Genomic DNA, 26,041 nt, shown 5'->3' on the forward strand with positions numbered 1-26,041 from the left:
CCTAAAAATCAAACACTTATGCTCATCAAAAGACTTCACCAAAAGAGTCAAAAGACAACCTACAGACTGGGAAAAAATTTTTGGCTATGACAAATCCGATCAGCACATAATCTCTAAAATCTACAAGATACTGCAAAACCTCAACAATAGAAAGACAAATAACCCAATTAAAAATTAGGCAAAGGATATGAACAAGCACTTCGCCAAAGAAGACATTCAGGCGGCTACCAGATACGTGAGGAAATGCTCACGATCATTGTTCATTAGAGAAATGTAAAATCAAAACTATAATGAGATATCATCTCACCTGAGAAAGGCTAGCATAAATCTAAAAAACAAAAACAATAAATGTTGGAGAAGTTGTGGAGAGACTGGAACACTTATACACTGCTGGTGGGAATGTAAAATGGCACAACCACTTTTGAAATCGATCTGGCGCTTCTTTAAAAAGCTTGAAATAGAAATACCATATGATCCAGCAATCTCACTCCTAGAGAATAAGAGCCGTCACATGAATAGATATATGCACACCCATGTTCATTGCAGCACTCTTCACAATAGCAAAAAGATGGAAACAAACTAGGTGCCCATCAACAGAGGAATGGATAAACAAATTATGGTATATTCACACAATGGGATACTGCGCAACGATGAAGAACAATGATGAATCTACGAAACGTCTCGTAACATGGATGAGTCTGGAAGGCATTATGCTGAGTGAAATTAGTCAGTACCAAAAGGACAAATATTGTATGAGACCACTATTATAAGAACTCAAGAAATGGCTTAAACACAGAAGAAAACATTCTTTGATGGTTACGAGGGTGGAGAGGGAGGGAGATTGGATATTTACTATCTAGACAGTAGATAGGAATTATGTGAAGGGAAGGACAGCACACACTACAGGGGAAGTCAGCACAATGGGACTAAACCAAAAACTAAGAAGTTTCCTCAATACAACCAAACACTTTGAGGGACACAGTAGCAGGGGTTGGGGTCTGGGGACTATGGTTCCAGGGGACATCTAGGTCAACTGGCATAACAAAGCTTATTAAAAAAATGTTCTGGATCCCACTTTGGTGAGTTGCATCTGTGGTCATAAAAGCTAGCAAGCGGCCATCTAAGATACATCAATTGGTCCCAACCCACTTGGAGCAAAGGGGAATGAAGAACACCCAAGACACAGGGAAATATTAGCCCAAGAGACAGAAAGGGCCACGTAAACCAGGGATTCCATCAGTCTGAGGCCAGAAGAACTAGATGGTGCCTGGCTACCACAAATGACTGCCCTGACAAGGAACACAACTGAGAGTCCCTGGTGGAGCAGGGCAAAAGTGGGGTACAGAATTCAAATTCACATAAAAAGACCAGACTTAATGGTCTGACTGAGACTGGAGGGACCCCAGAAGACATGGCTCCCGGACTCTCTGTTAGCACAAAACTAAAACCATTCCCAAAGCCAACTCTTCAGACAAAGATTAGACTGGACTATGGGACATAAAATGATACTCGTGAAGAGAGTGCTTCTTAGCTCAAGTAGATACTTGAGACAAAATTGGCAGCTCCTGTCCGGAGGTAAGATGAGAAGGCAAAAAGGGACAGGAGCTGGGTGAACAGACACGGGAAATCCAGGTTGGAAAGTAGGAGTGTGCTGTCACATTATAGGGAGAGCAGCTAGGGTCACATAGTAATGTGTGCATAAATTTTTGTATGAGAAACCGACTTGAACTGTAAACTTCCACTTAAAGTACAATAAAAAAAAATGATTGCTTCAGTTATTTAACTACTCATGAAAGAAGAAACAAGTCCTCAGATGAATTTCAAAGTCTTTCAAGTATACAGACTCAAGGGGAGTAGCAAATGCTGCAATAACTATTGAGGTATGTTATTTGTGTATTGCAGACGTGATATTAGTTCAATTTACATATGTACCCTGAACTTAGTATAGCTTTCATGAATATTATGGATAAGGAATAATATAAGAGAACTATAAAGCTTTTGTGCAGACATGGAACTCTGATGAACATGCTATCTAAATAATAAATTAATTGTCTGAAAGGCTTTCTATAGTTGAAAATATTAAGGTTTTCATTAAAATTTGTGAATGTAAGGATTATGCAAATCATCTTTACGCTCTGTGACTGGTCATCAAGATAATAACATAATAGGAAAATTATTTTAATAACACCGGATGCAGTAAGTAGACAGCTTATTTAAATAATTAAGTGGTTTATTAATATTCATTGGCAATTATATATCTAGTCTCTGAATTAAACATTTTTCCAGCTTTAAAGTGGTAGTGCAGTACGCATTTTCTTAACGATCACCTTCCATATTATTTTTGTGGCTCTCTTTTACCTTTAAATGGGAGAAATGAAGTATACCAGTGATTAGAAACATCACACATCTCCTTCCTCATTCTAAGTAAGAGTTTGTAAAGCCTGCAAGGAACTCTATATCAAAGAGTAAACCATAAAAACAGTGATACTTAGCTTGAAGAACTAACATCACGCCCATGATAATTGGATTTGACGTGTCCATTTGAAATATGCATTTGTAGTTTAAATAGACCCTTTCTGAAGCACTCCAAAAGCAAGCACCTTACTTAACAGTAAGAAGACAATCTTTCATTTAACTCGCTTTTGTAGTGATACATGCTTTTTCATTTGTGTCATCTCATTTGAGTCCCCATAATAATCGTAGAAGTTAGGTAAAGAAGATATTACCCATCTGCTAGAGATAAAGTAACTCAGGTTTTGTGAGATTAAGTAGCCCAAGGTCAGATACAGTAGTGAGGCTGGGACTGTACCTCAGCTCTCCCGAAACAACACGTGTAAACTGCCTAGTTCAGTGTCTGACCCTGTGTATGGACTGGATGAAAGGCACCTCCTTTTCTTTTCCCAACTAGCCCAGTGTTCTTTTCCACTTCAAGGCACTGCCCAGTCCTGCAGCAGTAGATTTAAATAGTACACAAAATAATTATAGATGAAACGTTACTGATACCAAAACGAAAACATTTTCTCTTTAGTCATATCTGCTGCAAATAAGAGCAATTTAGACATTATCCAAGGTAAGAATCCCCTTTACCTTTATGATAAGTTTCCATTCTTGAACTGGACTGGTCTACAAAAAAAAAACTAGTAACCGAGAAATAAGTGAAACTAGCTACTAAAATAGCCTATCACTTCATAAAATGTTTTCTGAAGAAATGACCGCATGAAGGAATATGTTTCCATTAACCAATGCCAAGAAATTGAAAGGGTTCTTGTTAAGCTTAATTCATTCTGACCTATTCTGGGGGAAAAAAAATCGCTAATGCATCGTAGCAAATCTTATTTATTAGACCAGGAATCTATTACCATTTTTCCTTCTATGCTTTAATTTGTACATATTTATACTTAATTTAAGGATAATTATGAATAAAACATGAAAATCAGTGCATTTGCTTGTTCTGCAATCATATATGTTCTATTCCACATAATATCTCATCTGCCCTCATACCTTGTTTATACTCTAGTATATAATATTCAGATTTAATGACCTTGGTAATAGGATTTTCCTTACAAAACGTACTCACAAATCTGAAATTGGTGAATCAGCTGTCCAGAGAGAATATTATGTAAGTCTAGATTTGTAGCAATATGCTTAAGTTAAAGGTTCAAAATATGCTTTGACTAAGAAACTTCAAAATGCCAAAAGTTTCCTCCTGGATAGTGATATTCTCACTTTATAATCTCTCAGTCTGGCTCCATTTTCTGAAAACTAGCTGGTCCCTCTAAAGTGTATTTTGATAGCATGGATAATCAGCGAAAGAGCTTCTCTACATTATATGGAGATTACAATTACTGTATTCAAAATCCAAAATGCATACAAAAATAAAAATAAACCAAGGTAAGGCTGAAGTACCTCACACCTATAAAAATTCTTGAATTTTTATTCTTTAAGTGTCTCTATCTGATAAGTTGGCTTTGGTAGGGTGAGCTTATGACTGGCTTAGTTTTGTAAACACAAACGCTACATGTGGTCTTAAAAAACAAACAAGCAAACAAAGAATACTTACCAGTTTCATGGTGTCATGAATTTTACTCAGTTCAAAGCATCAAAAACAAAAATCAAACCCTTTGCCATCGAGTTCATTCCGACTCACAGCGACCCAGTAGGACAGAGTAGAACTGCCCCACTGGGTTTCCGAGGAGTGGCTGGTGGATACGAACTACCAACTTTTTGGTTAGCAGCCAAGCTCTTAACCACTACAACACCAGGGTTTCCAAACAGACATTATGTATTTCCTAATGTGCCACCAAAGCACATCATGTTTCAAAAAGATAGAAATCAACAAATTTAAATTAAACGTTATGTTCATTCAGATGGGACTCACCTTCAGAGAATCAAAACAGGCTACCACACGACCATTTTCCACATGGCAAACTCTTGGCGGATGGGCAAACTTGCAATCAGCATCAGCTCGAGAGCAAGTTCCTCTCTGAAATTCTCTACAGACTTCTAAAGTCAGCCACTTGGTATCACGAATCAGGGCAACATTGACAGCCGTCATATTGAAAGGAAAATTAAAATCAAGTGCACCCTCTTCTGGACAATGTCACTGCTGGTTGTTAAAAGGTGAAAAAAATGAAACCACGCTAAATGTGACGGGAGAACAGGTTGCTTTGGTGCAATGTTGATTTGTTAGCACTTAGGTTTTCATTTAAGTCAAATCCAATCTAGTCAAACAAAAATCCAGTCATAAAACAAAAATTGTATCAGAATAATTAAAAATCAAATTAGAGACCAACTCCTAAAAAGGCAATGGTAAAGGTTAAGATATTGAGTGTTGTAGTTTGTTCCTCTGCCGAAGTTACTTCAAATAACTGGCGGACTTTCAAAAGAATTCTGAGCGCTCCAGTTTCTGTTTTCAATTATTTTTTGCAAAAAGCATATGCTGCTGGCTGCCCTTTAATTTGTAGAACGGTCTCAGATCACGGGGAGAAAAGATTCCCCCCCCCCCTATTTTTTGGCTTGAAAGGTTAATATTGGTAAGGGTGTTGTAACTGTGCAAAAAAAAGTAAAATAAAATAAAAGTTGTGCTGCAAAATCAGGGAGAGGGAAAACGATTAAGAAAATTGAGAATCGAAGAAAAAAAGGCTGGACAAGTTACTGACAGTGAACTTATAAGCCCACCAAGTTTGTTTGTTGGTGTTTTGGTGGAGATGTGGTAGGGAGAGGGGATTATAGAGAGGCAGCTCTAGAGCAGAATCCAAGCAGCAGTTTTCAGAAAAGGCACTTTTCAGAAACCTGCAAGAAAAAAATAATTGTAAAATTAGCTAAAATAATACAATGCTTCTGTTTTAAGCTCTAAATTTGGAAAAGAAGTAACCATGTCCTATTTAAAACAGGAAGCATCTAGATACTGACAGTGCAGTATAGTACAGTCAGCTATTGTCAATAAAAGTGCATTTTCGAATGCAGAACTGTGCATAGTAAAAGGAAGTAACCACTTAGATTTACTGTTGCAGTACAAGACTGGGCAACAACCCAATTAAGAGAAAAAAAAAAGTTTTATTTTGATCTGTTTGGGGCAGAAATTCACTTTGGGGTCCACTGCACAGAAAATGCCATAGCCTGATATGACAGTACCTTACGCGTTTATGGTTCACTTGTCTGTCTCTAGTTTTTAAAGGCTACCAAAGACTTGTCTTTAAACTGGCTTTACTAAGCACCTTGGAAGACAGGTCTGGTGATCTGCTTCCAAAAGGTCAGAGCCTTGAAAGCCCTATGGAGCAGTTCAACTGTGCATACATGGGATTGCCATGAGTGAGAATCAACCCGATGGCAATTTTTTTTTTTTACTATGGTCTTATTGAAGGCTTGATTATCTGCTCTCAAAATCCAGAAAATAGTTGTAAGAGGTAACTCCGCGTGTGTGCTTGAAATATAATTGTTGATGATCACATGAAACAGTCCTGATACAACTAGCTGGAGATGTACTGCGTATGAGGTAGAGCGGAGGAAGGAAATGTAAAATGTGCTTCAGACAAAGAGAAAAATGCCTTTGAAAAGATACCGGACTTTTCTTCTGTGTATGCCCTTTTAGTTTTTACAAAGAGAAAGCTGAACAACTCAGAAGTAGGTTTCAACGTACATGAATAAGTGAGACAGAAAGCGCTGTTCAGTGACACTTTAAATACTGTTTACCTTTAAGAGTTGCAATTTAACCAAGTGTCAACCAGCAACAATTTCAAGCAACTCAGCAGAGAAGTTATATGAAAGGTTAACTGATTGGCACATACTGAAATAACAGGGATTTTCCAAAGCAAAAAAATAAACTCAGCTCTGATTGTCAGACAAATTAACTAATTATTAACTGCATCATGAGAGCAGAACAAAAGTTGTCGAAAACATTTAATTTTTAGACAATAATTTCAGTAACTTTACAGAATCTGAATTTTGTTTGTCCTTTTTGCACTCAAGAAGAAACTCAGTATCATTTGAATTTTTAGATACCATTGGGAAATTAAGTCTCTAGAAAATTCAGGCAAGCTTATCTTTCCATTCAAGAGCAAAACATGTTTTTGATTTAGCCATTATTTGTGGAGATCTTTCTAAAATGTATATATTATATATATATCTTTGTGTTCTAAACAAAACAAAACAAAAAACACTGAACATAATTTGGCCTCTGGTTGAAGACTTAGGGTCATTAAAGTCCTGGAAAGTAGTATAGTTTTTCTCCTTCAGTAGCAGCCTGCTCATTGTCACTTCTCCTACTGCCACAATATCTGCTATAGTAGACTGTCCAGTTCCCTTCTGGAAAACATAAGAGCCAATCGTGATAAGAAATGAATACAGAATAAGAGTTAGCAACCTGTTGAATGTGGAGCCTAAAGGGCAAAATGTATGTCTTTCCTGCAGAAGTTCTATCACTTCTCTTACTGCTCTGGAATGCTCTTGCATTCCATTCCACGTGGGACTGTGTTCTGTAGGATTAAGGTTGTCAGAGAAACGACCTCCAGAAAAATATTTTAAAAATATATTTTTTCAAAGCCTGATAGGAAAAATGACAACCACAATGAGATACTACTTCTTACCCACTAGGATGGCTATGATCAAAAAGAGAGAGAATAACAGGTGTTGGCAAAGATATGGAGAAATTAGAATCCTCATATACTGCAGGTGCAAACAAAAAATGGTGCAGCTACTTGGGAAAACAGTCTGACAGTTTCTCAAACATTTAAATGTAGAGTTACTATTTGACCCAGCAATTCCACTACTAGGTATACATCCAACAGAGATGAAAACAATGTCCATGCAAAAACTTCTATACGAATGTTCAAATCAGCATTTTTCCATAATAGTCAAAACGTGGAAACAACCCAAATGCCCATTAACTGATGAATGGACAAATAAAATGTGGTATATCCATACAATGGAATATTCAGCTATATTGAGTAATGAAGTACTTGATACACGCTACCACAGATGAACCGTGAAAACATGACGCTAAGTGAAAAAAGCCTGACACAAAAGGCCACATATTATATGACCCCATTTATATGAAATATCCAGGATAGCCAATTCCATAGAAACAGAGCAGATTAGTGATTGCTTAGGGCTGGGTGGGGGGATGAAGAGATTGGTGGTGACTGCTAAAGGGTATAGGTTTTCTTGTTGGGGCGATGAAAATGTTCTAAAATTGATTGTGGTGATGGTTGCACAACTTTGTGAATATACTAAAACCCATTGAATTATATACTTGAAATGGGTAGACTGTATGGTTTGTGATCATATCTCTATAAACTGGTTATAAGAAAAAAAGACAGAGAGAGAGAGAAACTAAAGAGACATGAAAACTAAAAAAGAAAAAAGCAGCAGCCTGATGGGACTGGCTGCCTCAAGCTTTTTGAGATTCGCCTTAGACACAAATTCTTCTAAGTAGTGTTACCAAGCTGAATTTCAAGAGTAAATTAGTCTCTACACTGTAACTGATTTAGCGTACTACAGAAAATACTCTGAAATAGCAGCAAAGGACAATGGTTGTATTCATGTTCTGGAAGTCTGCAAGTTGGTATTTAAATATATATTCAAACTCAATCCTACAACCAAATTATATATGCTGCCTGAACATATCGGAAAGCAAAATAGCCAAAAAAAGAATATATATAAGGGATAAGCATTTGCTCAGAACATAAACAGTGAGGGTTTGGGGGAGATTTTTTTTTACTGAGGTCCATCAAGTATAGAAACAGATGATAAATAATAAGCTAGAATTTTGAACTTTTCTAAATGAAAAATGGAAACAGGAATTGGTCTTTGGCAACATGTTTTATGTAAGACCAGGGATGGGAGAAGAAGGAATTTTCTTCTTTTTTTGGCCTGTATCCTCTTATGGAACCCTGGCCAATTGCTCAAAGCACTTCTAGCCAGCACACGTCTTCAGACTGGAACTATTTTTTGTAACTGGCTCAGAAGAATGTAGGTGCAACAACTAAAGGGAGCTGGTTGGGAGGGTGAGGAGGAGTTCTCTCGTGCAGCTTTGCTGGCCTGACAAGGTAGAAAAAACAGGGAGTGCTTCCATTTTTTCCTCTATTTTTAAGAAGATCAACTCTGTTTTGGGAACAACATGGCTTTATCTTCGCTACCTTAGACTTGAGTAATAGAAATACAATTTTGCTTTTTATAATTTATAGTCCTCTACTGCAGTGGCAGGAGGCCAGGTGGTGCAGTGGTTAAAGCAATTGGATGATAACTGAAACATTGGCGGTTCGAACCCACCAGCCGCTCAGTGTAAGAAAAATGTGGCGATCTACTTCTGTAAAGATTTACAGCCTTAGAAACCCTATGCGGCGTTCCACTCTGTCCTCTAGGGTCACTGTGAGTCAGAATCGACTGGACGGCAGTGGGTTTTGGTTTGGGTTTAATGTAGTAGTGCAGTGGTTAAGTGGTCGACTGCTAACCTTTGCAAGGTTAGTGGTTTGGATCTACCAGCCTCTGCGGGAGAAAGATGTGGCAGACTGCTTCTGTAGAGATTCCAGCCTTGGAAATCCTATACGGCAGTACTATTCTGTCTTATAGGGCCACTGTAAGTCAGAACGGACTCGACGGTAACAGGTTTGGTTTTTGGGTTTTAATGTAGAATATGTTTCCTTTTTTTTTTTTTTGGTATCTTAAAAACCAAACCCGTTGCCATCAAGTCAATTTTGACTCATAGCGACTCTATAGGACAGAGTAGAACTGCTTCATAGGGTTTCCAAGGAGCAGCTGGTGTATTTGAACCGCCGACGTTTTTGGTTAGCAGCTGAGCTCTTAATGACTGCACCACCAGGGCTCCTTATGTACCTTAGAAGTGAAGAATATTGAATATACCACGGACTGCCAGAAGAACGAACAAATCTGTCTTGTAAGAAGTACAGCCAGAATGCTCCTTAGAAGGAAGGATGGAGAGACTTCATCTCACCACTTTGGACTTGTTATCAGTAGGGACCAGTCCCTGGAGAAAGACATCACGCTTGGTAAAATAGAGGGTCAGAGAAAAAGAGGAAGACCCTCAATGAGATAGATTGACACAGTGGCTGCAACAATGGGCTGAAACATAGCAATGATTGTGAAGATGGCACAGGACAGGGAAGTGTTTCATTCTATTGTACATGGGGTCGCTATAAGTCGGAACCGACTCGATGGCACCTAACAAGAACAACAGGAGCGAGGATGGCAAGACTTCGGCTAGCTTACTTTGGACACATCATCACAAAGACCAATTGCTAGAAAAGGACATCATGTTTGATAAAGTAGAGGGCCAACAAAAATGAGGGAAACCCTCAATGAGATGGATTGATACAATAGCCTCAAAAAGGGACTCAAACATAACAATGATCATGAAGATGGCACAGGACCAGGCAACTTTTTGTATTGTTATACATAAGGTTGCCATGAGTCAGAGCAGACTCAAAGGCAACTAACAACAATAAAAAAAAAACAGAATATGAAAAGTAACCATTTCTTAGTGCATATGTACTTATGTAATGTTTACAGTATTTCATTGATCTTTGGAGTTCTATAAAATACTCTAAAGTAGGAACGGCATAGGCAATTACCCAAAAATACTGATGAAGGAAATGAAGCTTACAGAGGCTAAATTACTTGTTTGATGTCACAAAGCCTTAAGTGGTAGAGAGCCACAACTCTAGGCAAGATCCTCTGACTCCAAATCCCATGCTTAGATCCTGGCAGAGAAATGTGTTAGAGGTCATTTCTTATCTCCCTTGGGAATCTGAACCAAGGAAAGCCAGTCATTTTTGTACAGTACTTATGGTTCCTTCTCAAAAGCATGTTCATGCCTGTTGTATCGTCATCTTCATAACATACCTGTGTTGAGATGGACCAATATTTACCCAGTACCTACTATGTGCCAAGCACTGTTCTAGACACTGAACACATCTAATAAGGTCCCTGCTCTTGTGGAACTTCCTATGTTCATTTAAATAGAGAAGACACTGAAGGCATAGAAGTGAAACGATTATGAGAGTTTTTGCGGGGCTGGAAGCAGACACTAGGTGCTCTGACTCCAACACAGGTCTCTAATTCCCTATGGATGGTATACCAAGCTCTATGACTTAAAAAGTATACTCCTGAAATACACTCAAACACTATCACATAGAAAGAGTCCTCCTCGTTTGGCAGCAGCAATATCTTATACTGAATTTAGAGTAAAAATATGGGATACCCAAATGATTTCTGTCTGTATCATTGGCTAGTAGGTTAATCATTGGAATGTATTTGTCCAACAATGGATGTGATGAAACTGGTGGTGGCGGAGAGGGGATTTCACTTTGGGCCACAGAAAGAAACATTCCTTAAGTATTTTTCTTCAAACAAAAATAATTAATTTTGACTTTTAATTGATGCTTAGCTATAAGAATCCTAGGTAAGACTTAAATTAAGGAAAATATAAACAGTTTTATTTCAAAATGACATACACACTAGATTCGTTATTAAGTGAACCCTTTTATAAAAAGTAGATCTTTTTTTTTAAGGATTATCACATTTTTCATGGAAGTTATAGGGTTGCTATGAGTTGGAATTAACTTGATGGAAACGGGTTTGGTTTGTTTGGTTTTGGAGCCCTGATGGCACAGTGGTTAAGAGCTCGGCGGCTAATCAAAAGGTCAGCAGTTCAAATCCACCAGCTGCTCCTTGGAAACCCTGTGGGGCAGTTCTACTCTGTCCTACAGGGTCGCTACGAGTCAGAATCAACTCGCTGGCAACAGGTTGTGGTGGTATCTTGAAGGTAAAACAAAAGAAGAAAGAAGTATTTTCTACTGACCTAGTGGAAATTGTAACTTATTCCAGAGCTGTTTACAAGGCTACTGCCAGCAGCTTCTTTTGCTCCACTTTTCCTACACTTTCCTTTTCTCCTTCTCCTTTCTTATCCCTTCCCTCCACAAGCCACACATAACACAGAAACACTGCCAATGCCCGGTCCAGAAGATCACAAAGATACTATTTGGCACCTAAGCCAGTATCTGAAGAGGCATACCTTTAAATGCATTTATCAACCTCCTGAACAAACAATGAAAACGTTTTCTTTCTTTCCAGTTTAAGCTTTCCTTACATCTGTATTACCTCTGAATTTCTTGTGGCCATTTATTTTGGCTCTACGAACATATGACACACCTGCCACACACAGCTTGAATTGGCAGGCTGACAAGATTTAAAAGCTTTCAAATCTTTGAATTTGCTTCAAGTTCTATTTCTCTCATGTGTTTTGGTTAGTGGTCTACCGACACACGTTCTTTAAGGCATGTGAGAAGTTCTCAGCAGGGCAGATGGAAACCATGATTTCACAGCATCTTATGGAAACCTCAGTTTTCTGTCGGAAAAATAAATGGCTATAAAAATAAAAATATTTTGCCTATGCACAGAACTTTTTCATTAAATTAAAAAAAAAAAAGATTCATGCATTTTTTTCACAATATCCCTGGGATAATAAATTTAATATACCTTTTTCAAAAAACAGGTAAGTCAAGTTATTCTACTTCATAAAGCAATTAAACAGCCCACCTCAGTTCATACAGATGGTCATAGGAAAAATAAATAAATAACCCACAGGCACTACGGTGCCTCTTTTGAACATAGCTTTAGCAATGTATGTGACTGGTTTTCTTTGTCAAAGGAGTTCATCTTTTTTTAAGGTGTGTATTTTTTAATAATATACTAAATTCTGATAACTTGCTAATAAATGCCATTTGAATATTTTAAGCTAAATCCAAGAGAGAAAAAGTTAAAACCTTCCATACTACCGAAGACCCTAAATATGACTGCTCCTAAACAGCACTGGCTCAGTGTTTTCTTATGTGCGTGGGACAGAAGTCCCAGTACCATTATAAGATCTTCATTCACCAAAACGTGGATTCAAACTTGAAGACAACAGGAACTTAACATACATATTCAGCAATTCAAGTCTATAATGCTCAAGCATTTCACGTAAGTGAAATATAAAATAAGTCACAAAATTTACTGCATTTAATACATGTAGGGTGATTTTGCTGATGATTTATTCAACAAATATTTATCGAGTATCTACTATATAGCTCAAGCATTATTCTAGGTGCTGAGGATATAACAGTGAACAAGACAAAATCCTTGTACTGTGAATCATACATTCTAATGGGTAGCAGCAGGCAGTGTAGGTGGGGGCAGAAAAGAAACAAAGAAACATCAATCATTCATTTTATCCATTCAACAAATATTTATTTATCATTACCTAAAATTTAGGCAAATGAGACCTTTTAAATGTACATATGGAAAAATTATCAATCAACTAACAAATATTTACTGTACACCAACTATGGGCACAGGCCTGTGCAGGTGCCTCTGGAGACTCAGAAGAGGTTTAAGACACTGCCTTTGTTCTCAAGAAACCTCTAATCTAGTTGGGGAGGTAAGAGCAATATATCTGAAATAAAAGCAAACAATGCAAGACAAGGGCAAAATTCAGTAGCATTAACAACAAATGCTATGAGATTTCTGAGAAGAGAACATTACTAAGGCCATGGGGCCCTGGTGGTGCAGTGGTTAAGAGCTATGGTTGCTAACCAAAAGGTCAACAGTTTGAATCCACCAGCCACTCCTTGGAAACCCTGTGGGGCAGTTGTACTATCTTATAGAGTCACTATGAATCGGAATGGACTCCATGGCAATGGTTTTTGTTTTGTTTTGTTTTTTGGTTGGAATAGTGAAGGGAGTTTTCAAGAAGGAAGTAGAGCTAGGCTGTAAAAAAATAAGAAGGACCTACGTGAGGGAGGAGGGACAGAGAACATTCCTGGAAAGAGGAACAGCAGGAATGAGGGCAAGAAGCTCAGAAGGGTACGAGTAAGGAGGCGTGGGATAGTTCATACTGGGGAACAAAGAGAAATAATGTATGGGTGGTTTCTGAAGGACCTTGAAAGTGACCCAAGGAAGTGTCTCTCAAAGATGTTAAGCAGAGTAGAAACTTAGAGGCCATAAAAGTAGTATGTTAACAATGACCTGCCCTTAGAAGATTGTTTTGTTTAAGGAGCCCACAATACACAATCTGAGCAAAGTCTGTGTGTCCAACATACTCTAGAAGAACAAAAGATAAAGGGGAAGTGGCTAAAGGTCAGAGAGTTTCTCTCCAGTTCACAGGCTCTGTGAAGCCAGAATGGGCAGTGATTCAAGTCAGGCCAGCATCAAAAGTGGGTAGGGAAACAAATCAAAAAGGGCAACTTCTTATTTGCAGTTTCGTATCTCTTTATTGACTCCAGTCATTGAGGATACATAATCGCATTCCTGTTTTCTGAACTGACTTGAATACTTTCCAATCTTAATCTCTATAATGGAAATTCCTTTTAAAAACATAGTTGAAATTTTAACTAGGATGTTTTTCGGTTAGATTTTGCTAGAGAATAAGTTCATGTCCGGAGGCCAGTTTAGACAGTGACCTTTTTGGCTATAATGTTGTTGTTGTCGTCATTGTTGTTGTTATGTGCCATCGAGTTGATTCCGACTCATAGGAACCCTATAGGACAGAGTAGAACTGCCCCATAGGGTTTCCAAGGCTGTAAATCTTTATAGAAGCAGACTGCCACATCTTTCTCCCACAGAGTGGCTGGTGGGTTCAAACTGCCGACCTTTCTATTAGCAGCCAAGCGCTTAACCACTGCGCCACCAGGGCTCATTTCGGCTATAATAGCATCCTGTAAATTCCTGCTACAAGGCTTTAACCAGCACCCCAGTGGTCTGAAAGTGTTCATGCTCTTCCCAAAGTGGTTATTGCGTTGAATTCAATCGAATTTTAGGGGTCAATTTGCTCATTGATAAGATTTGGTTGAACATTCACTGTTCATTCTCCCTCCCCCACATACACACAAAAAACACATCAACATATACACACACAAATTACAAAATAATAATGTAAAATAATGACTAAATTTTTTTATCTTTTAAATACTTATCAACACCCCAGGTAACTCTCTAGTCAAAGTTGGGAGTCATATAAAGATGACTGTTTTGTCAGAGGTAAACAAACGTAGCACCTTAGTGATTTAATGATGTAAAAGGATCCACCACTGTACCTAGTAGGCATCCAGTGAGGTCTCCTTACCTGAATTCATCATTGGCATTATAGCCAATGAATTCAGACTCCCAATCTCAATACTAAGCAACCACTTCTTATTCAGAGCACTTAGAAAATGAGTTAAAGGACGAGAAAAAAGCTTTGTGGTTGAAAATATTGGCAGAGTTCCAAGTGTACCTTGATTTCAAGGACCAACGAGTTTAATAAATCAATACCAAACCTTCTAGTAGACTGAAGGAAGTTTTTTTAGGAAAGTGAATACAAGAGCTCTACCCTTTTATCTAAAGTTACTGCTGCTATAAACATTATTTCACATTTTTATCATATACATGACTGAAATGTATATCTATAAACCAATTGCCTGGAGTTAATTGGAAAGCTGACGGCTTTAGTAAAGAGTTAGGAGTGAAGAGTTGGGAGTGCAGATAGGACAGAGTCTTAAATTCTTCATGTCCCAATCTTCACACAGGTCTAAGATCAGCCTTCCTTAAAGGCCTCTAGATTTAGAATTCCATTTTTCTATTGTTATTCCAGTGTGACTTATACTGGACTAGAAATCCCAGGCTTTTCTTTATAGGAAAATTAAGAGGAAATATACAATAGGCTGGCTTTTTTACATCTTTTAATTGAATTTTGGACAAGTAGTCAATGCCTTGGGCTAACACTTAAAAAGGGCATGTAACCACAATACACTCATCATAAAGTCACCTTCTGAGCCCAGGTAGAATACATACCCATTGCCGTCGAGTCAATTCCGACTCATAGCGACCCTATAGGGGAGAGTGGAACTGCCCCACAGGGTTTCCAAGGAGTGGCTGGTGGATTTGAACTGCTGACCTTTTTGGTTAGCCGCCAAGCTCTTAACCACTGCACCACCATGGTTCCAGATAGAATACATAGTTCTATCTCCCAAGACCAATCTCAACAAGGCTCAATGGAAAGATTATAAAACCCCCAAAGAAGAGGGAATCTGGAAAGAAGAATGGCTTAATTTTGCCCAAGGAATAAAAAGGAACACCTAACCCTGAAATGTAATACTCATCTTCACTAAGAACAATTCTACAAAATCTATCAATTTCAGTTCTAATTTGCCTCAATAAATGGAGAAATAATTTATATGCCTACTTTTGCAAGGTGTGTAATTTAAATCCAGACTTCAGATTTAAAAAGGGGTGGGGAGTAGAAAATCAAGTACACATCAAATATCAAAATACTCCAAATAACTCTAAATGAGCTGACAAGAGTTATCCAAACCACTGAGGGACAGGGTATCTATTGATTACTTCAACCTTGAACAGAGGCCCAGAAAGGTTCATCTGCTTGGCGAAAATACCTGAAATTGTTAGCATACACATGAAAAGCTCATGATCCAATTTAATCATATCTGATATCTTGGCAATCTGTGACCAAAATTGGTAGGCAGATTCCCAAAAGTTGAACTCAATTGACCTGGTTCATTTCGTTTCTTTCATTGACAACTCATATCCATGTTGGAGCTTAATTCCTGGCTACAGAGGCATTTTACAAACTACTGAAAACCAGAAGGGCACCCTCTGTAGCTTTGAATCCCTGAGGATAGGCAATCTTTTGCCTCTGATGCTATAAGGATTTCTTGACCCCTGTGAGTCTGTGTCATCCTTTAATTTCAATGCAACTCTTTCATTTTCAGAGAACACCACCCTCTTTGAACATATGGTTTTATCCCAATGGTCTCTGTACTGTAGGTTATCTAAATTTTGGACTCTACTTTTCTACCATGCTCTACCTGATTCTTTTTTTTTTTTTTCTGAAACCTGTTATAATCAGACTCAACTTACCTGTTTATAACCATAATCCTGGCGATAATCTGTTGCCAGCCAAAATTTACATGATCTGGCACATTCCGTTTGTTAAATTAGTTTTTGGTTTTGGCTGCTCTTATCCTGTTTCTACCCACGAGAGCCTATTTCCCCTGCTAATCTCTGGTCAGAAACCCTGGTGGTGTACTGGTTAAGAATTACGGCTGCTAACCAAAAGGTCAGCAGTTCAAATTCACCAGGCACTCCTTGGAAACTCTATGGGGCAGTTCTATTCTGTTCTATAGGGTCACTATGAGTCAGAATCAACTCGATGGCAACGGGTTTGGGTTTTTTTGTTTTGTTTTGTTTTGTTTTTGGTTAACCTCGGGTCAGGATAAACAGGCTCCAAATAAGATATTCTCTATCAATTTCTAATCAACTGGGATACAGGGAATTTTATTAAGTAAGAGTTCCAAGAGTGAGTTTACGATTCATAAAATAACCACTAAAACACAGTGAGGAGGATAAATTTGCTGAACATATTTTATGATGTATTCTAAAGCCAGTATCTTGGTTATTAAATAATTGGCATTCCAAGGTGGTGTTAATAATGGTTGACATTTATGGAGCTCTTACTCTGTGCCAGGCACTGTGCTAAGCATTTTATATTCATTGTCTCATGAAGTCATCAACAATCCCCTATGAGGTAGATACTATTAAGAAGCAATGTTAAAGTCTAATTAGAATAAAATTCATCTCTCACAAATCTCAATCCTACATTTGTCACCAATCAATGGCATTGAATTCTTCAATATTTAAAATTCTCAGAGATCATTATAAGAGAGTCATGGACACCAATGAAAAAAAATCTCCAGATTCTCCATTTTCTTCCAAGTTTCCTGCAGTTACAATAGGAAAGCCTACTACTGCCTATCCATGGAAGTTAGAGGATCCTGAACTACTTGTACTTTTTTTAGGTATATCTTCTCATGCATGTCTGGCAACTTAAGTTAGAAAATGCTTGACACATTGGGTTTAAAATCACCCATTCAAGAGAACATGTGGCCCAGAAATCTGGCATCCAGCTGGTAGAAGGGGAGCATAAAAGCCTTTGGATACAGGAAATCCCTCCTCCAATAATAAAAATTCTCTATAAAAAAATGGCTATCCAAATCAAACTGAAAACCTTGAACCGAGATTTATAAATTATTCAAAACCTGTGAAGCTATAATACTACAATATGGTACCCAATACCTTCAAAAACTCAGCTCCCCCTGTGGCTATCTTGCAAGCTCACTCTATCAAACTCTGGAGTATGCAAATCATAACAAGAAACCAAATCCCTTGCCGATGAGTCAATTCCGACTCATAGGGACCCTACAGGACAGAGTTGAACTGCCCCATAGGGTTTCCAAGGAGAGTCTGGCGGATTCGAACTGCTGACCTTTTGACTAGCACCCGAGCTCTTATGCAAATCACAAAGAGAAGGCAAAATAAAAAATATTTCCCCACATGAGGGTTCCAGGACAAGATCTGAGTAAGAAACTGAAAAGAAAGTTTAGTAAAACAAAATTCAAGGGAAATGTTGTAATCAAACCAGCAAGGAAGTCTGTGCACCAAAGTAAGCACCAACATATACAGAAAGTAAGAAGATAACTATATGTTGAGAATCATCCCAAAAAACAACTCAACTTGCATGGCTAGGCAAAAAAAAAAAAAAGTGGTGTGGTGGCTTAAACAGTAGGTTAACAGAAGCATTTCCACTTACACTGAGGTGAACGGAATGTCCATGAAAGCTGATGAAATCCTATACTCTAGTTACTATGTTGTATTTAACAATTTCAAATCATGTAAGTAGACACTACAGGGGTGATGATGAAATTAAGACAAACATTACATTACCCGTATCACCAAGTACCACCAGTTTAAGTGATTTAAATGATTAAATTTGACAGCCATATAATTCAATATATAAATGAAGGAGACCAAAATGCCTTGATTCTATTTTAAATAACAGTATAACCCCACAAAGATCATAAAAGTTCTCAGTATAATACTTAGTTCTTCAATTCACACTGACATAAGCTGAGCCTAAAATCCCCAGGGTCCAAATATGGAAGATATTATCAATCACATGTACCACTAAACACTTGTTCCACTAAAAAACGCTCAAGCTTCAAGCAACAAAACAGCTTTCACGTTAGTAATCACTGACACAACACAGCTCAGGTAACCACATTTGTCAAAAGTCACATTAAGATTCTTTCAGCAAAGGATAAGGACTTTGAGAATTCTAGAGTTGGAAGGAATCCTGAAAGATCAAGTGCAGTGCATTACCTTCAAGCAGGTAAATGAAAGACTCTAAATCATTCAGGGTATATGGTGCATATCCAATTATTGAATGCATATTGATAGTTGTTGTTGTTAGTTGTCAAGTTGATTCAGACTCCTGGCCATCTGATGTATGCAGAGTAGAACTGCACTTCATAGGGTTTTCTTGCCTGTAACCTTTTGGAAGCAGATCACCAGGCCTGTCTTCCAAGATGCCTCTGGGTGGGTTCGAACTGCCAACCTGTAGGCTAGTAGTCGAGAGCTTAACCATTTATGCCAACCAGGGACTCCTATATTGAGAGTAAACCAAAAACCAAACCAAATCCATTGCCATCAAGTCGATTCCGACTCATAGCAACCCTACAGGACAGAGTAGAACTGCCCCACAGGGTTTCCAAGGTTGTAATCTTTATGAAAGCAGGCTGCCACATCTTTCTCTCACGGAGCAGCTAGTGGGTTCAAACCACTGACCTTTCGGTTAGCAACCAAGTGCTTAACCACTGCACCACCAGGGCTCCCTATATTGACAGCAGTTGTCTGTAATTTCTCTTTCAAAAATTTATTCACTGAACAAACATTTATCAAGGATTAACTTGGGACCAAATAACTAAATGTCAAGGTTATAAAGATGGAAAAGTCACAGCCTCTCATGTCTACACTTTATTTTCAAAAGCCTTCATTGTTCAAATATTCTCTACCTGATACCTCTTCTTCACCCCTAATAGCTCCTGCACACACTACACTATGGCTTCCATCCCCAACATTCTATTAAAACTGCCCTAGATCCAATGACTGCATTCAAGAACAACATGTATCTGCATTAAACACTGCTAGAACTGTAAGCACTACATTTACTATTACCTCTCCCAGCACAGTACCTAGGTTCTCAATAAATGCTAGCTGAATTGAATATTATCTAAAGAATAAACGAGGTAGTGTGCATCACAGTGTAGTTACTCATTTAAAAACACTTCAATTGTCAGTAAAGAGTCTGTATATTTACAAAAATTGATTTTTTTCGTTCATTCATTCTCCAAATATGTATTGAGTATTTTGTGCTAGACAGTGGGATACAGCTGTGACGAGAACAGAAAGCGTTCCTGTTCTCATGGACCATAATCTAACAAATTGTAATTTTGATGCCACACACTTAATAAACTTGTTTACTCAAAAAGAGTACAACATGAATTTGCTATTAAAGTATATGTTTTAAGGTCTCATAGCATTACAAAATACCCTCTCCCTTTCTTATCTGGAGAAATCCTACTTGTTCTTCTAGGACCAGCCTCTCAACCCCACCACTAGAAGGAGTCACTGAGTTCTCAAAGCACTTTGATCAGACCTCTCCACTGTGAGACCGTTATATCAGAGTTGTGCATCTATTTCTGTAAACCCCTTCAGGACAGGACCTAACATGGTGCCTGACACTTACTAGGCTCTCAGTCCAATTTTTTTTTCATTTTACAGATGAGGAAACTAAGGCCCAGAAAAGTTATGAAATGGTAGGTGGTGTGTAGTGTATAGAATGAGACCTGGATTTGAACCTTGTTCAAGATATTTAACCTCAGCATCTCAGTTTCCTGGCAAGATTAAATCATACAACAGATGTTAAAGCACCTGGCTGAGGTAGGCACTCAATAAATCCAAGATACCAGCTAGTGACATAGAACTGGTATTAGACATGGTAGGTGGGTTGTTAGGAGTTTAAAGAAAACGAAAAAAATGAATAAGTGGGAAAATTACAGGATTTATTTGGTGTTTTAGGCTTGACTTTAGCCAAAGTGAACACTGAAATAAATTCAGTGTGGGAGAGTGCAAAGAACCTCCCCAAGGGACAGAATACAGAGCTGATGTAACAGCATCCTCAGAGACTAGAGGAAAACTTGCCCAGGTATTAGCAACATCAGTTAATTAAATGGGCAAAAGCTTTATATAATCAACATAAAGGTATAGTGCGCTTCAAGGTGGCACAATCAAGTGAAGAATAAATGAAACCAGAACCTTTCCAGATCTTTAAAAAGAAAAATTCACTTAAAAAATAAGTAAAGTAGGCCCTCATTAGCACAGTACAACAGGGTATATACCTGAAGCCTAACTTCACTATATGAGCTATATGCTGAGGTGGCAGGTTCATGACATTTCACACCACTCTGCCCATTAAGCAGGGTTCTCACCTACCCACATCAGGGGCCTGAGGACTGGTGGCTCCACCCATGCTACTGAGCCACCTGTGATAGGGATCCAAAAATAAGTGGTGCCTCCCAGTCTTTACAGCCAACAGCAATGGGTACACATTGCCTGGCTTCAAAACTTACCCACCTACACACTCTAGGGAACAGGGACACACTTTCCCCCCAGATACTCAGGGGAAGCCGTCAGCCCCCTGCCTTATTCAGCACGTGACCCCCTACTGCAGCCAGACACCTGTGTCTACTCCAATCACTCCTGCCTGTCTAGGACTGCAAGCGAGAGCCTGCACCACATTCTTGGTGACCAATGACCTGGACACTTGAGTTGAATCCATACAAGAAAAGTTAACAGACTCCTGGGTTCACATACCTAGTAACAGATCTAACCATCTGGTAACAGAACGTTAGAGCTTCAAAGGTGCCAATAATCAAACTAGCTCACACAAGCAGCCTATTTGGACATACCAAAAACTAAGAAGCTAGGACACAGTAAGGAAACATAAATAAATAAACATAATAACTTCTTGATGGCTCAGAGGCAAGAGTCAATATCAAATCACATAAAGAGGCGACCATGATGGCTACAGCAAGCTTCCAAAATTAAGAATCAAGAAATCTTCCAGAAGAAGAGAACTTCCTGGAATTACTGGAGGTTAAATACAAAAGATTAATATACAGAACTCTTCAAGATATCAGGAAGGAGATCATACAAAATGTAGAACTAGCCAAGGAACACACAGACAAAGAAATTCAGGAACTTAAGAAGATTAGAGAAGAGCACAATGACAAATTTAACAGACTGCAAGAATCCATAGAGAGACAGCAATCAGAAATCCAGAAGATTAAAAACAAAATTTCAGAATTAGACAACTCAACAAAAAGTCACAGGAGCAGAACTGAGGCAATTAACTAAGAATTAGTGAGACTGAAGATAAAGTACTTGACACCAACTTATTTGAGAAAAAATAAGATAAAAGAATTTAAAAAAATGAAGAAACCCTAAGAATTATGTGGGAATCGATCAAGAGGAATAACTTACGAGTGAGCGGAGTACCAGAACAAGGGTGGATAACAGAAAATACAGAGAGAATTGTTGAAGATTTGTTGGCAGAAAACTTCCCTGATATCGTGAAAGATGAGAAGATACCTGCCCGAGGTGCTCATCTAACCCCACACAAGGTAGATCCCAAAAGAAAGTCACCAAGTCATATTATAATCAAACTTGCTAAAACCAAAGATAAAGAGAAAATTTCAAAAGCGGCTAGGGATAAACAAAAAGTCATCTACAAAAGAGAGTCAATAAGACTAAGCTCAGATTACTCAGCAGAAACCATGCAGACAAGAAGGCAATGGGATGACATATCTAAATCTTTGAAGGAAAAAAATTGTCAGCCAAGAATTATATACTCAGCAAAACTGTCTCTCAAATATGATGGCGAAACTAGGGCATTTTCAGATAAACAGAAGTTTAGGGAATTTTCAAAAACTAAACCAAAATTACAAAAAATACTAAAGGGAGTCCTCCGGTTAGAAATTCAATAACATCAGATAACAACCCAAGACTAGAACATGGGACAGAGCAACCAGATATCAACCCAGATAAGGAAGTCACGAAAAATAAATCAAAGCTAAAACACTGAAAATAGGGAAACAGAGATGTCAATATGTAAAAGATGACAACATTAAAACAAAAAAGAGGGACAAAAAAATGTAGTCATAGATCTTTCATATGGAGAGGAAGTCAAGGCAATAAAAAGAAATAAAAGACTGGTTTAAACTTAGAAAAACAGGGGCAAATATTACGGTAACCACAAAGGAAATTAACAATCCTACACATCAAAATAAAAAACAAGAAAAAAATCAACAACAAGGAAAAAGACGAGAAAAAAATACATTAAGGAAAACGACTTAGCACAGAAAATTAAGTGGAACAAAGAAACTATCAACAACACACAAAAAAAACCCATCAAAATGACTGCACTAAATGCATACCTATCAATAATTACACTGACAGTAAATGGATTAAATGTACCAATAAAGAGACAAGAGCGGCAGAATGGATTAAAAAAAACATGATCCATCTATATGCTGCCTACAAGAGACACACCTTAGACTTAAAGACACAAACAAACTAAAACTCAAAGGATGGAAAATATATATATCAAACAAACAACACTCAAGAAAGAGCAGAAGTGGCAACATTAATCTCTGACAAAATAGACTTTAAAGTAAAATCCACCACAAAGAATAAGGAAGGACACTATATAATGATTAAAGGGTCAATACACCAGGAGGACATAACCATAATAAATACTTACGCACCCAACGACAGGGCTCCAAAATACATAAAACAAACTCTAACAGCATTGAAAAGAGACAGACAGCTCCACAATAATACTAGCAGACTTCAATACACCACTTTTGGTGAAAGAAGCTCAATAAAGACACAGAAGATCTAAAAACTACAATCAACCAACTTGATCTCATAGACATACACAGAACACTCCACCCAACAGCAGCCAAGTATAGTTTATTTTCCAATGTACATGGAACATTCTCCAGAATAGACCACATATTAGGCCATAAAGCAAGCCTGAACAGAATCCAAAGCATCGAAATATTACAAAGCATCTTTTCTGACCATAAAGCCATAAAAGTGGAAATCAATAACAGAAAAAGCAAGGAATAAAAATCAAACACATGGAAACTGAACAATACCTTGCTCAAAAACTACTGGGTTATAGAAGAAATTAAGGATGGGATAAATAAATTCACAGAATCAAATACGAATGAAAACACATCCTACCAGAACCTTTCGGACATAGCAAAGCAGTGCTCCGAGGTCAATTTATAGCAATAAATGAATAAATGCACACATCCAAAAACAAGAAAGGCTCATAATCAAAGCATTAACCCTACAACTCGAACAAATACAAAGAGAGCAGCAAAAGAAGCCCTCAAGCACTAGAAGAAACCAAATAATAAAAATCAGAGCAGAATTAAATGAAATAGAAAATAGAAAAACAATTGAAAGAGTTACCAAGACCAAAAACTGGTTCTTTGAAAAGATCAACAAAATCGGTAAACCATTGGCCAAACTGACAAAAGCAAAACAGGAGAGGAAGCAAACAACCCGAATAAGAAATGAGATGGGCAATATCACAACAGACCCAAATGAAATTAAAACAATCATAACAGAATACTATGAAAAATTGTACTCTAACAAATTTGAAAACCTAGAGGAAATGGACAAAATTCTAGAAACTCTCTACCTACATAAATTAACACAAACAGAGGTAGAACAACTAAATAAACCTATAAGAAAAGAAGAGATTAAAAAGGTAATTTAAAAACTCTCAACAAGAAAAAGCCCTGGGCTGGACGGTTTCACTGGAGAATTCTACCAAACTTTCAGGGAAGAGTTAACACTACTACTACTAAAGGTATTTCAGAGCATACAAAAGGATGGATTACTCCCAAACTCATCCTATGAAGCCAGCATAACCCTGATACCAAAATCAGGTAAAGACATCACAAAAAAAGAAAATTACAGACTAATATTTCTCATGAACATAGATGCAAAAATCCTCAACAAATTTCTAGTCAATAGAATCCAATAACATATCAAAAAAATAATTCACCATGACCAAGTATGCAGAGATGGTTCAACATTAGAAAAACAATCAATGTAATCCATCACATAAATAAAACACAAGACAAGAAGCACATGATCTTATAACTTGATGCAGAAAAGGCATTTGACAAAGTCCAACACCCATTCATGATAACAACTCTCAACAAAATAGGAATAGAAGGGAGAGTTCTCAACATAATAAAGGGCATTTACACAACGCCAACAGTCAACATCATCCTAAATGGAGAGAGGCTGAAAACATTCCCCTTGAGAATGGGAACCAGACAAGTATGCCCTTTATCACCACTCTTATTCAACATTGTGCTGGATGTCCTAGCCAGAGCAATTAGGCTAGAAAAAGAAATAAAGCACATCCAAATTGGTAAGGAAGAAGTAAAAGTATCTCTATTTGCAGTTGATATGATCTTATACACAGAAAACCTCAAAGAATCTATATGAGAACTAGTGGAACTAATAGAAGATTTCAGCAAAGTATCAGGATACAAGATTAACATATAAAAATCAGTTGGATTCCTCTACAGCAACAAAGAGAACTTCCAAGAGGAAATCACCAAATCAATACCATTTACAATAGCCCCTAAGAAGATAAAGTACTTAGGAATAAATCTAACCAGAGACGTTAAAGATCTACATAATGAAAACTACAAGACACTACTGCAAGAAACCAAAAGAGACCTATATAAGTGGAATAACATACCTTGCTCATGAATAGGAAGACGCAACATTGTGAAAATCTCTTTTCTACCCAAGGCGATCTACAGATACAATGCGATTGCGATCCAAATTCCAACGGCATTTTTTAATGAGATGGAGAAACAAATCATCAACTTCATATGGAAAGAGACGAGGCCCTGGATAAGTAAAGCATTACTCAAGAAGAAGGACAAAGTGGGAGGCCTCACACTACCTGATTTTAGAACCTATTACATTGCCACGGTAGTCAAAACAGCCTGGTACTGGTACGACAACAGATACATAGACCAATGGAACAGAACTGAGAATCCAGACATAAATTCATCCACCTATGAGCAGCTGATATTTGACAAAGCCCCAAAGCCTGTTAATTGGGGAAAAGACAGTCTCTTTAATGAATGGTGCTGGCATAACTGGATATCTGTCTGCAAAAAACTGAAACAAGACCCATACCTCACACCATGCTCAAAAGCTAACCCAAAATGGATCAAGACCTAAATATCAAATCTAAAAAGATAAAGGTCATGGAAGACAAAATAGGGACAACGCTAGGAGCCCTAATATGTGGCATAAACAGAATACAAAATATTACTAACAACGCACAAACACCAGAAGAGAAACAAGATAACTAGGAGCTCCTAAAAATCAAATAGTTATGCTCATCAAAGACTTCACCAAAAGAGTAAAAAGACAGCCTACAGACTGGGAAAAAATTTTTGGCTACGACAAATCCGATCAGCAACTAATCTCTAAAATCTACAAGATACTGCAAAACCTCAACAACCAAAAGACAAATAATACAATT

The 26,041-nt window shown here is 37.8% G+C and overlaps 1 protein-coding gene across 1 annotated transcript in view; it reads right to left on the reverse strand.

Moving 5' to 3' along the window:
• The window catches only part of MBNL3 (muscleblind like splicing regulator 3), a 145,155-nt gene that overhangs the window by 83,831 nt on the left and 35,283 nt on the right, over positions 1-26,041 (reverse strand). Inside the window, exon 3 of the mRNA XM_023734309.1 lies at positions 4,379-5,292. Coding sequence (XP_023590077.1) covers positions 4,379-4,555 — 177 coding nt within the window. The 5' untranslated portion in view covers positions 4,556-5,292. The remainder of the gene's footprint in view (positions 1-4,378; positions 5,293-26,041) is intronic.

Source organism: Trichechus manatus, unplaced genomic scaffold, assembly GCF_000243295.1.
Source record: "Trichechus manatus latirostris isolate Lorelei unplaced genomic scaffold, TriManLat1.0 scaffold00066, whole genome shotgun sequence".
NCBI classification, from domain to species: Eukaryota; Metazoa; Chordata; class Mammalia; order Sirenia; family Trichechidae; genus Trichechus; species Trichechus manatus.